This window comes from Engystomops pustulosus, chromosome 11 (assembly GCF_040894005.1).
Source record: "Engystomops pustulosus chromosome 11, aEngPut4.maternal, whole genome shotgun sequence".
NCBI lineage: Eukaryota > Metazoa > Chordata > Amphibia > Anura > Leptodactylidae > Engystomops > Engystomops pustulosus.
This window is the reverse complement of record NC_092421.1, coordinates 40,482,634-40,497,579: the sequence shown is the minus strand read 5'-3', so window position 1 is coordinate 40,497,579 and position 14,946 is coordinate 40,482,634. Positions and strand designations below refer to the sequence as shown.

General features: G+C 41.8%; 2 protein-coding genes and 3 non-coding genes across 7 annotated transcripts in view; 4 read left to right on the top strand and 1 right to left on the bottom strand.

The window, feature by feature from the left end:
* The window catches only part of PARG (poly(ADP-ribose) glycohydrolase), a 67,300-nt gene extending 64,488 nt beyond the window's left edge, over positions 1-2,812 (bottom strand). The window contains exons 1-2 of one of the 3 annotated variants that reach the window (XM_072130001.1): positions 2,399-2,535; positions 184-305 (exon numbers count right to left, since the gene is read on the bottom strand). Coding sequence is in view for 1 of the 3 variants with exons in the window: in XM_072130000.1 (XP_071986101.1) it covers positions 2,399-2,546 (148 nt within the window). In the remaining 2 variants the exon portion in view is untranslated. The other 2 variants (XM_072130002.1, XM_072130000.1) reach the window with 2 other exon arrangements.
* A 70-nt stretch (positions 2,813-2,882) lies between these two features.
* Positions 2,883-13,120, top strand: TIMM23 (translocase of inner mitochondrial membrane 23). Its single transcript, XM_072130003.1, has 7 exons — positions 2,883-3,017; positions 3,903-3,961; positions 4,738-4,831; positions 6,336-6,420; positions 7,705-7,763; positions 9,197-9,307; positions 12,663-13,120. The coding sequence occupies exons 1-7, from the start codon at positions 2,921-2,923 to the stop codon at positions 12,776-12,778; spliced, it is 621 nt and encodes a 206-aa protein (XP_071986104.1). The 5' UTR covers positions 2,883-2,920; the 3' UTR covers positions 12,779-13,120.
* Positions 6,051-6,250, top strand: LOC140106801 (small nucleolar RNA SNORA74). The gene has a single exon (XR_011850861.1). It is a non-coding gene; the product is annotated as a small nucleolar RNA SNORA74 (small nucleolar RNA).
* On the top strand, positions 7,393-7,594 carry LOC140106809 (small nucleolar RNA SNORA74). Its single transcript, XR_011850868.1, has one exon. It is a non-coding gene; the product is annotated as a small nucleolar RNA SNORA74 (small nucleolar RNA).
* LOC140106810 (small nucleolar RNA SNORA74) lies at positions 7,804-8,000 on the top strand. Its single transcript, XR_011850869.1, has one exon. It is a non-coding gene; the product is annotated as a small nucleolar RNA SNORA74 (small nucleolar RNA).
* Positions 13,121-14,946: the final 1,826 nt, after the last annotated feature.

Below are 14,946 nucleotides of genomic sequence, written 5' to 3'. Positions count from 1 at the left end.
CGCAGCCGAAATTCCACACGGCAGGTAATACCGACAACGTGAAGTTACCATTCCACATTTTGAGAAAGGTATTTATTAGATACTGACAATTTATAATTGGACTGCATCACTTGATATATAATGCTAAACATCTACTTGATCCAGTACCAAATCTGAAAGCGATTTACTGGATCAGATACTGACCTTCTGGATCCAATACTAATTTACTGCTTCTTACACTGATCTATTAGAAAAATACTGCATCTAGTATCTTATAAAGATTGAATGGAGGTGACAACGGATACCTAAGCCACGAGGAGTATGCACTGTTGAGAGAGAGAAGTGAGAGATATGCATGTGATAGGCATGGTGATATCCACAATTCATATCTGATATCATCCACTACAGATATCCAAAACCTTCTACGGTCAAATACTAGTTAGTATTTGTCTCCAGTATTGAAAATCAACTTTATAGTATCCAATACTGATCTATAGGATCCACTACACATTTATCATACAGTGGCGCTAAATCATGGGGGGGGGGGGGAGCTGAGATGCACTGGTGGGGCATCACCTCCAAGTATTTACTGCTAACTACAGGATATGATACACATCATCATCAATAAATATAGCCCTTACTTTACAGCATTCCCTACCTATAGGATCCTGTATTTGTCTGTAGTATTGAATACAGTGTCTATAGTATTGGAATTAATCAGCTTTTAGTATCAGTATTTTTATACCAAAACTAGGAATGGTCTAGAATCTGTAATGGATACAGATGATACGGTTATTATGTGTAGGTTTCACTTCATTGATCAAATCCTGACGTGTCCAGATACCATAAAGGAACCAGTTGGGATTTCCTAAATCCAGCATTTACTTACAGTCCCAGTCTATAAGGTCCACTACTAACTTCCAGTATTTACTACAGGATCTAATGATAGCATAAAAAAGTTAGCAGACGACCAAAAAGCCTAATAGGACGAATAACTGTGGATGGGGACCGCAAACAGCCAGCCGTGGTCCAGGGTTCAATGTAGAAATCTCAGCACAGGAACAAATAAGGAACTCAAAGAGAGCGCTGTATTCCAACCAGATGCAACATTTGGACCGCTATGCAATCTTTTTAAGCATATAATGCTTGATAAAGATCACGTATAAGTACTCTCTTTGAGTTCATTAGTTCCTGTGCTTTTTTACTTTTCTATTGGTACTACAGGATCTAATATACATCATCTATATTTACCCTCCCCTTATTCATCCCTAATATCCACTGGTCCTGTATATGTCTGTAGCATATTTGTATACATATGTATATATAGTAAAGATGAGAGTCTGAATATAACCCTAAATTTTATCATCCCAACGTACAGCTGGATTGAGGACCTAGGTCCTAAAGGATCCAGCATTTCTTATAGTATGCGATCTATAAGGTCCACTTCAGGATCTAGTACACATCATCTACAGACACTGTCTTCTTACTCATCTATAACATCCACTACTCACAGGATTCGGTATCTGTCTAAAGCAGTGATGGCGAACCTTTTATAGCGTGAGTGCCCAAACTACAACCAAAACCCACTTATTTATCGCAAAGTGCCAACATTGCAATTTAAGCTGTAAACTTATTGCTTCCTTCGCTGTCATAGCTTTCAATCCAATCAGTATCCTGAGAACACCAGTAGAAAGAAAAAGGACAAATTCAGGTTCCCCTGAACAGAAAGAATTGTCAGGCCTGGAGCCGGAGCTACAATGATAATGCAGATCTGCCCATCCCTTCCTATCCCTCCAGTAGTCTCAGGAAGCGCTGTTGCTTTAAAGGAGTTACCCACAGATTGAAATACTTGATTGCTTTCTTCCAAAAACAGCGCCACACCTGACCATGGTTTGTACTGGTAATCATCTCTATCCAACAGAGTTGCACCATCGACACAAACCATTCTCAGGTATGGCACTGTTTTGAAAATGTTTTCAACCTCCTGCCAACCCCTTTCAGATAGCACTAAGCGCGGCAAGTCCTTGGCTGCATGAGAATCCATGAAGATGCCTTGTATCCTCTCTGGTGATGACCTGGGTGTCCACAGAGGGCTCCGAGTGCCACCTCTGGCACCGTGCCATAGGTTCGCCACCACTGGTCTAAAGTAATGAATATCCCCTTAAACTTTATCATCCAATTTACAGCTGGACTGAAGAAATCCTAACTGGATCCATTATGGTCTGTAGTGTCCAGTTAGGATTTCCTCAGCCCAGCATTTATAGTATCCAGTACCAATCTACCTCCAGGATCTGCTACACATGACATATAGGATGTGTCATGTATAGACTCCACCAGAGACATATAGGGTGCCCTACTATCCGCATGGATGAGGCGCTGGAGTAGAGGGATATTATTATATATGGCGGGCAGGCTTCACCTCTGTTCCCCACGGTGCTGCTGGGGCCCCGGCTTCCCGGGGAGCCCCTCTCTCTGTCAGAGCTCTCGTTCACTCCTTGCGGTTCTTGTATCCGGCTCTTCTTGCTGCGGGGCTCATCCACTGTGTCCACTCCAAAGCCCGCACTCATTGCTCCGCACACGCCGCCGGGGAGTGTCTGCTCATCCTGAGCCGTTACTTACTCTCAAAAACACAAACAATGTTATGCGCTTCTTTACAATCCTGAACTTTAGTGATGTCCCCTTACCGACCGCGCAGACTCAGTTCATCACTCGCGCATGCGCGCTGTGGAGAAAATCGCTGTCAAAGCTGACACCCGGAAGAAACAACTTGGAGGGTGGAAAGAAGCATCCGGGCACTGTAGCCGTAAAGCATGTGGGTGGATGATCGTAAAACGGGAAGTGGAAGAAGAGGAGGCGCTGGAGCCGGAAGCGCTCTCTTTTACGGCTGCTTCGGGGAGGTCAGAGAGGGGATCCTGAGACACGAGGTCGATCTCCTGCAGACATGGATAGTAACAACCACCCAGGCGGCCGCGGGGGTCTTGGGGGCATCTTTGGAGGATCTCCCGGGTATTCGCAGTCAGACCTGGCCGGCGTGCCGTGTGAGTATGGCGGGAGAGCACGTGTCACCCTGCGCGGTCACCGGCCATTACCTAGTGCAGGTCTCCTGCCTGATCACATTACTTGTACTGTCCTCTGTGATATAGGCCAGGAAATATTATCTATGCTCAAATTTTGCATATTGTATAATACCCAACATTGTGACCTTTGGACCTGTATCTGGGGCATAAATTGTAATAATAATAGGTCCTGACTCGGGGGCATTAATAATAATAATAAAAAATGGTGCAATAATGCACACTGATATTTACTAGATGGACCCCATTAGGTTATTCGTACACCCTGACCTTGCAGTGTCATTCCTTCTCCCTGTGGTCTCATTTAGTTACTGCACATGGTCATTGGTAGATGTGAAATGTGATGTTTGTACCGATACTACTTGTAGAATTTTATAAAAAGGAGAAACACCAAAAACTGTCTTAAATATTGAATTGATACTTGTAACTATGCATAAAACTAAACTTTTATTATTAGTGCATTAAAGGAAACCTATTATCAGGAATCTAAGGTAGATTAGATGATCGGTTTCCAGTATCATATTAAAGTATCCTTCCCCAATCCTGTAAAACTTTCTAACCTAATATGCTGTTTTCTTGCAGAGGCTACTGGGGGACAGGAGCAAAGGCTACTCCATCCCCTGGTAGCCTCTGCAGCAAAATATCATATTAGTTAAGTGTATATTATGTTAGAAAGTGTTACAGGATTAGGGGGAAGGATGGTTAAGGATGTTACTGGGAACCTATCATCAGATCTATCTTAACAGGGAGATTCCTGAGAGTAGGTTGTGCACGTTGTTGTGTTTTGATTCTTGGTGTGTAATTGTAGAATTTTTAAACTTTTTTTTTTTTTCCCCTCCACTGTTCCAGTGACTGGTATGAACCCGCTTTCACCATATCTAAATGTTGATCCCAGGTATTTAGTACAGGTAAGTTTTCTAGTAGAGTCTTTCCAACATAAATAGACTAAATTGTACTAAAACATCAGTGGACGATGGGTTTTATTCTCATCTATCTTAGAATACAGGCAGTCCCCAAATTAAGAATTTTTGACTTCCAGATGACTCCTAGTTACAAACTGACCTTTCTGCCATCTCCCACCATTAGTGAAGCTCTCTGATACTTGTAATTTATTGTACTTTGGCTCTAGACTGCAATGATCATCATAAAGTTATTAAATTTATTTTTCATCCTTGTACTCATTAAAATCCCAAAATGAAAATCTATTTTTTTTTTTGGAGTTGCATTTACAAAATATAGCTGTTCTGACCTGCATACAAATCCAACTTAAGCAAAAAGCTGTAGAACCTCTTTTGTATGAAATTCGGGAATGTCTATTCAGTTTTTAGAAAAGGTAGGAGTGCATGTGTAGACTTGGGTGATGTAAGAATAATCTTCAGTAGGTCATAGCACTCCACCTAAAATTGACCTGGTCACCGGGAAAGCAGCTAAGGCCCAGTTCATAACTGCATTGAGTTTTGGTGTGTTTTTTTTTGCATTCTCTGTTTATGGTGAGTATAACAAACTCAAATAAAGTCTTTCTTTTTGTTATATCCTTCATTTGGACCCTTTTTGCTTTATTTTTCACTAATAACGGAATGTGTAACATCTTTTGTAATGCAGGTGTTAACTTGGGAAAATGTGTAATTTAGCAATTAATAAAAACAATATGTGACCATGACTCATTTCCTTTACTGCCTTTTAGGATACAGATGAATTTATCTTACCAACCGGTGCTAATAAGACACGTGGCAGGTTTGAGCTGGCATTCTTCACTATTGGAGGCTGCTGTATGACAGGTTTGTAGCCCTCTGCTGTTATGACAGGAAAGAATAATATTCACATTTTGGAAGGTAGATTCAGGACCTCCCCCATCTAGCATGTCTTTAAAAAAAAATCTCCCCTGGCGTTCTCAGTGCCATCATACCACAAACCTGTGTAAAGGAGTCAATCCATTTTCTTAGCTACATGCAGTCAATTCACATGTAGAGGTGAAAAATTTTCTTAGCTGTCACATATAACACTTTTGTTCTAACTGGACAGAAAACATTGGTTGGCTACTCCTTGAATGTTAGGGGCTCTCCTAAGAAGAGCATTTTTGTATAAAATCTGAATCTTTAAAACGGCTTTTCACAAGGTGATTGATCTGCATAAATGGTTGAATGGAATCTACCATCAAAATCAAGTATAATAAACCAGGGGTACATGCTAATGAGCCTGAAGTTTGGCTTTACATGTTGTTAGACTTTCACCCGCCCCCTGCTCCCTCAGCACTTTTTCAGTGAGCAGGAAATGTGCACCTCTAGTTGTCTACATTTGTGGGGGGAGTATTTGCCTTGGTAATGTGATGAAAGGACATCTAATTGTAACGAGATGTGATCACAGGGCCTCAATTATACATTGCCCATTGCTGCAAGAACGCTGTGCAGCGCTATTTCCTGTGGATAGGCGAGGGGTGAGAAGCTCTAACCTCTCTAGCTCGCTGACATGTGCTCGCCCAGGCTGCGGTTTGGGTAAGCACACGTTTGTCTGAGTGTACCCTTGGCTTATTTCTTCAGTTAGTTTCCTGAAGGCTGTCCCTGAAACTGTAGTAGGGCTTGTACCCCACATGGTCCCAATGAAAATAATCTGCCAGGGATAATGGGACACATGGTGATGTCATGGCTCTTAATGTTTTCCATGCCAAATGAAGTACTGAAATGAATGTGGACACTTCATGGTCTCCTGATTGGAAGTTCTAAGATGTGATCTGCATAGTTGGTGGTCACGGGCATAATGTGCTAGAGGTAGGGGTATAACGATAGCAGAGGGCCCCTGATGAAGAACGGAATATGGGCTGGTACCTAATCAATACCTCCATGTGATGTACCTATGTATGACAGCACTTGTGTAGTAAACTTATTGGTCAGTTTTTGTGTGTGTGTGTATATATAATATAATTGTGATTTTGCTTTGGAAGTACACCACAAATCTTTTGAATAACCATAAGGCATTGTTAATCCAGAAATAAACCACACATCCAGTGGTAGTCAGCTGTCCAGTGCGTTCCATGCCTGTGACTGTGTTACACTGCTGGCAGATGAAGTCACTACTGCCTAATGCTGGCGCCATTGTTACCGTTCTGGTGACGTGTTACGCTAGCATTTAGTAGTGTTGTGATTCCTTGAGAGTGCGCCACTCGGGACCTTCTGTTTGGTGCTAGTCTGGGATCACACAGAGGATTCCTGAGCTATTGTACAGATAGGATGTCTCTGGTGTAGATTACTCCTTGCCTTCTAATAAGTATAAATTGTTACATTCCAGGGGCAGCATTCGGTGCAGTTAACGGCCTTCGTCTTGGTCTAAAGGAAACACAGAACATGGTATGGTCCAAACCTAAAAATGTACAGTAAGTAAAGATTCAAAGATTTAATTTGTTTTTGCTACGAAACAACCATCTCCGGGTTATACAGTTTACTCCTATCTAGCGTGAATGACCTTGTTAGGCCTGGAACACATGCAGTGGTATTACTGTAGCGGCCATTCCCAAGGGCAGAAACCTGTATAAAATTGTGGTCTCTTCAACTGTCTTGCCAGGTTCCTTCTGTTGTAATGCATGTATAAACTGCAAGGACATAAAAGAAATGCATGATCTTTATTTTAGTTCACATAGGACAGAATTTCCACCAAAAAAAAAAATATTCTGTACATAACATTGCAGCGATTTGAAAAAGTAAAGTTGCAAATTTTCCACACAGAATCTGAAACGTGTGCAGATCTAAATCTGCTTAACACACTGCTAGTGGTTTTATTAGGTCATTTTTTTGCTGTTGGTTTGCTTTGGAAAGGGAAAACTGCAAAATTATTAATCTGCTGCAGATTCTAAAATTACAACGGAAATTATCTTATGAAACGTGGATGGGATTTGTAGAATTCAACTCGTTTGGAAATGTAAATTACTGCAATTCCACCTGGGATAATGTAATATAATTTCCAATTCCTTCTGCAAATGAAGAAACCTCCAGCAGGTGGCAGTGTACACACATTTTATTTTTCAACGAATATTGGTACAATTTTGTATAATAATAAAAATCTTTATATGGCGTCATCATATTCCGTAGCACTTTACAAATTATGGTGAGCACATGGAAATATAATTTTGGTAGCGGGGGCTTTGAATAAAGGGGAAGTGCAAGTTTGATGAAGTAAAAGGACCCCTCCTTTTTGTAATGTCCAGTGGTAAGGGTCTGCATCATAAATGAATCGCTTATTTGTGTACAATCCCTTTTAAAGGGCGCAGATTTATTTGCCACATTCCAGTGTAACTGGGAGGTATTACCTTAGGCTTGCCGTGGTGACACTGATTACTGTAATATAGGTTGCCAGCGGTAGTCAGCTATCTAGTGCCACTCCATGCCTATGATAGTGTTACACAGCTGGGAGAGGAAGGCGCTGCCATTTTATACTGGATGCCGTAGTCGCCGTTCTGGTGGCCAGCGGCATTTGTATCAGGCAGTGTTGTGTTTCCTCGAGAGTGCGCCAGACTTTACTCAGAGTTTGGTGCTAGTCTGGAAATATACACCACCTTCAATCATTTTAAATATAGTTGATGAGGTTGTCCGGAGGGGGGAGGGGGGGGGGCTAAATGAGTTTGGGCTTATTTGGGTTCCTTACTGATTTGTCTTCTGCCTAGGATTTTGAACATGGTGACGAGGCAGGGTGCGATGTGGGCTAACACACTGGGATCCTTAGGTAAGTGGCGTCATCTTGTATTTCTCTCCCCCCCACCCCCCCCAGCAGTAGTCAGCTGTCCAGTTATCTTGTGGCTGTGACCGTGTTACACTGCTGGGAGATGAAGGCGCTGCCACTCCATGCTGTGGACTGTGGGCACCGTCTTGGTGACACACAGTCTTGGCATAAGGCAGTGCCGTGCTTCTTCGAGAGTGCGCTTATCACTTGTATGTAAGTGCTAGTATAGAAGCATACACCCTGTAACATACGGTCTGTCCTCGGCAGAATAACACTATGTTATGTTTGCTTGTGATTTTGTATTTTCAGTAGAAGAAACATCCTGATAGGGTCATGGCAAGGTTCAGACTTTGACTCCACAGCAGCTGTATTTGCTTTAGCATTACCTTGCTTTTCCAAGTTTTGGTGTCAAAGGTTTCTTTTGAGAACAAAACATATTTGGCACTTCTCGGTTGAAGCTGATGGCTTAATTGTCTTTTACATAAAACATTAAGTAAGCCATTATATTAAAAGCCTCCAGACTTGAAGTGATAAAATGTCTACCTAATGAAACAACCACTAACCAATTGTTTTTGTAGTGTGTATAAATATGGGGAGCAGTATGTTGGGTAATTAAGCAATATACATCTATTAATAGTTCTCCTCTCCTTTCTTGATATGTAAAGTGAAGCCTCCTGAAGTCTTTTACCTCATCAGCCAGACATACCTGACCATAAAATGGCCGCAGATGGAGGGTCATGTGATCACCTTGATGAAGGTCCTGGCAGGGATAGGAATCTCTCAGTAGAGAGCTTAATAGACTGGGTGAAATGATTTATTGGCGGTGTTGGTAAAAAATTTGTGTCTGGTAGTTTTCAGGATGGATCAGGAGGATTTTTTTTTTTTTTTTCTTGCTAATAAGTGATGTGAAGTGAGGAGTCCAAAAATAAAGTAGCTTGAAAGAGATTTGCCCATGAAGGAAAAAAATTCTCCAATTTCAGCGATGGTCAGTGTAAAATTCTAGGGTGTGTGAGGGGAGCAGACACATGACAGTGTAGATTATCAGGGTACAGGTTTCTATACTTTCATTTACCTTCTAAATATTGTTCTAGTATCTAACACAGAGAGATGAGACAGATCTGAAATGATGAGATGCATATTACACACAATGACAGTCAGCTGTTACATCTCTGCTCAGAAGAGCTCAGGCCCACAGCATCAGGCAAGGTGGCTGCCAACCTGTAAGTCAAAAGATACAGGGTCAGAAACCAGGCGACCTAAAATTAATTTTTTTTTTTTTTTTTTTTCTGAACACATTCTCTAATTTGTTGTTGTTTTGTTTTACTGAATACATTTAAGAAACTTGTCTTTGTGGGAATACCCATTTAAGGAAGTTCCATCAATATGTAATTTGCCCCATCCAACAGGAGTTTTTAATATTTTTGTCGGTTTTCCAGCGTTACTCTACAGCGCATTTGGTGTGATAATAGAAAAGTCCAGAGGAGCAGAAGATGACATCAATACTGTAGCTGCTGGCACAATGACCGGAATGATGTACAAATCCACAGGTAAAGATCTGTTTGACTTCTGTAAGCTCTTGTGGTGTAGGAAGTAGACCTAGTCCTACACAAAGATCTGCCACTGCCATCTTCATAAACAAATTAGGGCCAATTCATCTTCAGTTATTTTGAAGCCGAATATAGGACAGGTGCAAGTCCTTACAGAGAAGAGGTATGCTGGGAAGACTCGCACCTTTTTCTGTGTGTATGAGCACTTATGTTTTTGACTTATAATAACTGAAGTCCTAAGACTCCTTTCAGACGAAGGTATGTTTCTGTGGTGTACCGCTGGATAAAGGGCCTCCCCTTTTGCTCTTCTTGCTTTTGTCCCCCAATGTATGCTCGTTTTCTTAGGGGTGACTGGGGACCGCTGCTGTCTTCTTAACTGAAATATTCACTTAGAAAGTTAATACAAATGAGCCAGTGGTGCTCACCATTTGCCTACCTGAGCACCTCCTGGCTCTGTCAGCACGTAATTTATGCACACCCCCTCATCTAAATACATACTCTGCGCCGGCAGTGCTTTCCGCGTATGTGTTTAGATGGGGGGGGGGGGGAAATATATTGTTTCGATGGAGCCAGGAGGCGTTCGGGTAGCCGAACGGTGAGCTCCTCCAGCTCATTTGCATACATTTTAAAAGTGCATATTTCATTATAGAAGATGGCCCCGGAGCACGAGGGCAGCAGTCATCTTGTGTAAGGAGCATACGTTTATGGCGGTAGATGTCCTTTAAGGATGAGGCACTAGGATTTCAACATGCCAGATTGTTTAGCTCTCAGACTAGTATACTAGCATACAGAGCAGTATACAGGTAGCCTGTCTTAGGAGAAATTTATGATGGATCCAGTACATAAGCTGTAGATGATAGTTGAGAAAATTTACTTTAATACATTGATGTGAAAGCTCACTATTGAGTGAACCTACCTTCTTTATTTGTCCCCAGTGGTAGTCAGCTGTCCAGGTGTGTCGTGTTCCTGGTATAGTGTTACACTGCTGGTAGAGAATTGTGCCCAGGCTGTCGCTCAGACTTGTGAGCCCGGTCTGTGGTAGCACTGTGCTTCTCTGAAACTGCTGGTGGCTTCTCTGCGCCATCTAGCATTAGTCTAGAAGTTCTCAGTTCCTTAAAGGGGTATTCTCGTCTGGGCACTCACATTCAGTTTCACTAATCTTCCATATATATACATTTCTTCAATTAAATGTTATTAAAAAAAATGTTCCTGTGTGAAGATAATTTCTCATAAATGTAGTTATTCTGTCCCTTAGAAACCAGATAGCTTCCTCGGATACGACCACGTCACACACTGGCAGCGGTGGCCAGACTTGCCATATAGAGTCCTACCGGACCACCTGGATTCAGCGATCATTACCACAGGACGGCTGTGGGACATGAAGTAACTCCCAGATATTTCTTTGTGCAATCCCTCCAGCAGAGGTGGCCGTATCCGAGGAAGCCATCTCGTTTCTATGGGACCATATCACTACATTTATGAGAAATTATCTTCACACAGGAACATTTTTTTTTTAATAACAACTAATTGAAGAAATGTTTATATATGGCAGATTGATCAAACTGAATGTGAATGCCCAGACGAGAATACCCCTTTAAGTGTCTGCCCCCCTTCCCCCTTGATGTAGGAACTTCATGGTGAAGAACTTAGACTAAAAGGGATTTTCCCACGAAACAAGTTGGGTAGGACCTAACTTGCTGATTGACCGGGGTCTCAGTGATTGGACTGCCACAGATCAGTAGAATGAAGGGTCAGATGAACCTTAGTCGGACCCCTCATTGCTCCCCAAGATGAGTGGAGCAGCAGGATGGGCATGTTCGTGCTACGCTGTTCATCATCATTGAGCTGAACCAGATTGCTGAGTACGGCGCTCTGCAATCTCTGTTGGATATGGATCTCGGTGAGCAACAAGGGGTCTGACTGGGGTACATCAGACCCCCTGTTCTCATGATCTGTGGGACCTGTGATCCACTGATGGGGCCTAACTTGTCTTGTGGAAAACCCCTTTAATGATTTAATTTTACTTTGGTTCATATGGTTAAAACATTTTATTGGAGTTCTAGAGCAATTTAGGTGAAGCTAGACTTATAATTACACTATTGGGTGCTAATTAAGAGATGAATGCATTCTATCAGCATGAACTATGTTACATTTCTTATCAGACAATAAAACCTTTACTTGGTTGTTAAAGCTATTAAAGTCTTTGGCCACAGTTTTAATGTGAAATGTCTACAAGGAGCAGAGCACTGATCTGGGTGCCCAGACCGCAGAAATATATTTGTGTTTTTTTTTTTCCGCAATGTGCCTCTGCCTCTAACAGCAAGAGTTGAGCACAGTTCAGCCTCATTTATTAATTAAAGGAAACCTACCACTTGTAGTGGCAGGTTTCTAATGGAAATACCGGGCACCAGCTCAGGGTGAGCTGGTGCCGGAGCTTATTTTAGTTAGTGTTTTTAAACTTTATAGCCGACGCAGGCAGGTACGCGCTCGGCGCTTACCATGCGCGCGGCTACATAGGAAGTGAAGGAGAGCCACGCGCATGGTAAGCGCCGAGCGCGTACCTCCCTGCGCCGGCTATAAAGTTTAAAAAGTGTTTTAAACCGCGATACCGCGGTTTAAAACGCTAACAAAAATAAGCTCCGGCACCCTGAGCTGGTGCCCGGTATCTCCATCAGAAACCTGCCACTTCAAGTGGTAGGTTTCCTTTAAAGCAGAGCATCTATGAAATTACACATGTTATGCATGTCACTGAGACTGGCTGATATGTCCCATCAGCCAAAGGGGCCCTCCTGGAATCGGTATAATTTATATTGGCTTATATTTTAACAACCCATTTCAATATGTAATTAGTTGATGTTTTAAAATTTTGCTCCCTTTAGCAGCCTTTAATCAGTCCATTGATTTAGTCCCTATTGAGACACAAGGCAGTAGATGGTCGCTGTCCACATCACATGTCCTGCACCTTCCAGGGGAGGTCATGTGATCACTATGTTTGGCTGTTGCCAGTTGGTTGCAGTGCATCCAGTATGGCCAATGTTGTGGTGAGACTTCATCTCAGTGTGGTAAATACAGACCTTGGTTTAATATGTGATTTTATCCAGTGTCCTCCACGTGCCGTGTGATGCTTCAGGATTGTTCACATGAAACCCCTGTGTTAAGAATTGGTTAGTTTCTGCTTTATTCACAAAATGTAACCCCTTCATTACTGCTCAACATAAATATTTGTTAGTCGAAGACTGAGCCTCCTTCATACATGGCCAAACGCAGCCAATTTGCTTGCCCCAAACCTCGCCCTTTAACCTGAAATGCATTGGTGAATGTTACTTACCTAATCTGTTCACTTTTGCCTCCGTAGCTGGATTACGTGGCATCGCTCGCGGTGGACTTGCTGGGCTAGCTCTTACAAGTGTCTATGCTTTATACAACAACTGGGAGCATATTAAGGGCTCTAATACACGGCTTTCATTATAAGCGGCAATGTGGACAGCACATCTACATTCTTTGGAATGAACTGTACCTCTAGTCCTTCTGGATGTGACTGAACCCTAAAGGATTTTGTCTGTGGGCAAAAAGTCAAATGGAAGAAGAAAATTCCAGTGTCTGCCTCCTCCAGCTGACATGTCTATATTCTAAGATGCTATGCATAGAACTATGTCCCTGTTGTATTGTTTTCCTGAGATTCCTGTACTTTTAAATTAAAGTGATATGTAAAGTTAAAATGTATTTTTATTTCTCAATCAAATGTATTTATTGTTCTATAGCTGATGTTTGTATATTGTCACTTTATTAAAGCTCTTTTACATGGATCACAAATTCAGCAAGCAAAGTTGTACAGATTAATCATCTTTACATTGAGATGTTGAAACAAGCCCTGCATTAAGGACAAGTAAAATTGTGTTAACTGTAACATGGTTTATTTGGTTGGAAAAAAGACACATGTCCATTAAGTTCAACCAAGGAAGGTATTGGATGAGGAAGAGATTTATGGGAAACAATTCTATGTAACATAACCATCAATGTTATTTAGGTGTAAAAAGGCATCTAGACCCTTCTTGAAGCTCTCCGCTGTCCCTGCTGTGACCAGCGCCTGAGCCAGGCTATTTACCAGATTGACAGTTCTCACAGTAAAAAAAAAAAGTTCTGTTGTCTCTAGTGATTATACAGGCGGTCCCCTACTTAAAAACACACGACTTACATACGACCCCTAGTTACAAACGGTAATTGGTAATTTATTGTACTTTAGTTCTAGGCTACAATGATCAGCTTTTTAAAATCCATTTGCCACAGAGACCAAAAAAGTTCTGGCTGGGATTACAATGATAAAATATACAGTTCCGACTTGCATACAAATTCACCTTAAAAACAAACCTACAGACCTTATCTTGTATGTAACCCGGGGACTGCCTGTATCTTGTTTTCCCGTGTTGTTTTAATCTTTCCTCATTACTAAGACCCTCCATACCCCCTCCATTATCACTTTTGTGGCTCTTCATTGAACCCTCTCGAACTCAGGGCAACCTTTTTATGGACCATAGCCCAGAACTGGACAGCATATTCCAGGTGTGGCTGAACCAATGCCTTGTACAGTGGTAATTTTACATCCTTATCCCGAGAGTCCATACCACTTTTGATACATGACATGATCCTACTAGCTTTAGAGGCAGCTGCTTGACATTGCATGCTGTTATTCAATTTATGATCTACTAGTACCCCCAGGTCCTTCTTAACAAGGGACTCTCCCTGATTTACTCCCTCAAGGACATATTTTGCCTTTGGATTATTAGTCCCCATTTGAATAATCTTACATTTATCCACATTGAACCTCATTTGCCAAGTGGATGACCAAACATTCAATTTGTCAAAGTCACCCTGCAGCCTATGAACATCCTCCATAGACTGTATTACACTACACATCTTGGTGTAATCTGCCAAAAAAGTGTGATTAGTTCCTACCTCTAGATCATTAATAAATACAGAACCCTGGACCATTCAGAGTAGGAATCATTGATTACACCTCTCTGGATACGATTATTCAGCCAGTTCTCAATCCAATTGCAAATGATTTCTGCCAAACCAATAGACCTTTTTTTAACCATCAGGCGTCTATGGGGGTGCGTTCACACGTTGCAGTTAAAACTGCATCGCAATCAGCTTTGAGGTGGTTTTAGGTGCAGTTTTGTCAATTGAACATTTGAAAGACATGAACTGAAGGGGTGAATAAGATTTGTGGAGCAGGTTTCCCCTTCAAAATCAAATTCACTCGTTCAGTTCATGTCTTTCACTAATTCAATTGAAAAAAACTGCACTTAAAACCACCTCAAAGCTGATTACGATGCAGTTTTAACTGCAACGTGTGAATGCACCCTGAGGGTCCGTGTCAAATACCAAGAAGTCCAAGAACACAATACCCACAGCAGCTCCTCTGTCCTTTTCTGTCACTTATTATACTATTTGATGTCACATACTCCAGTATATAGTCTTTTACTAACCCTTCCAGTATTTTCCGCACAATGGAAGTTCAGCTTACAGGCCTGTAATTGCCTGGTGAAGTTCTTGAACCTTTTTAAAAAAATTGGCACCACATTTGCCTGTCACTTGGCACCACACCAGACATAACGGAATCCCTGAAGATTTTAGAC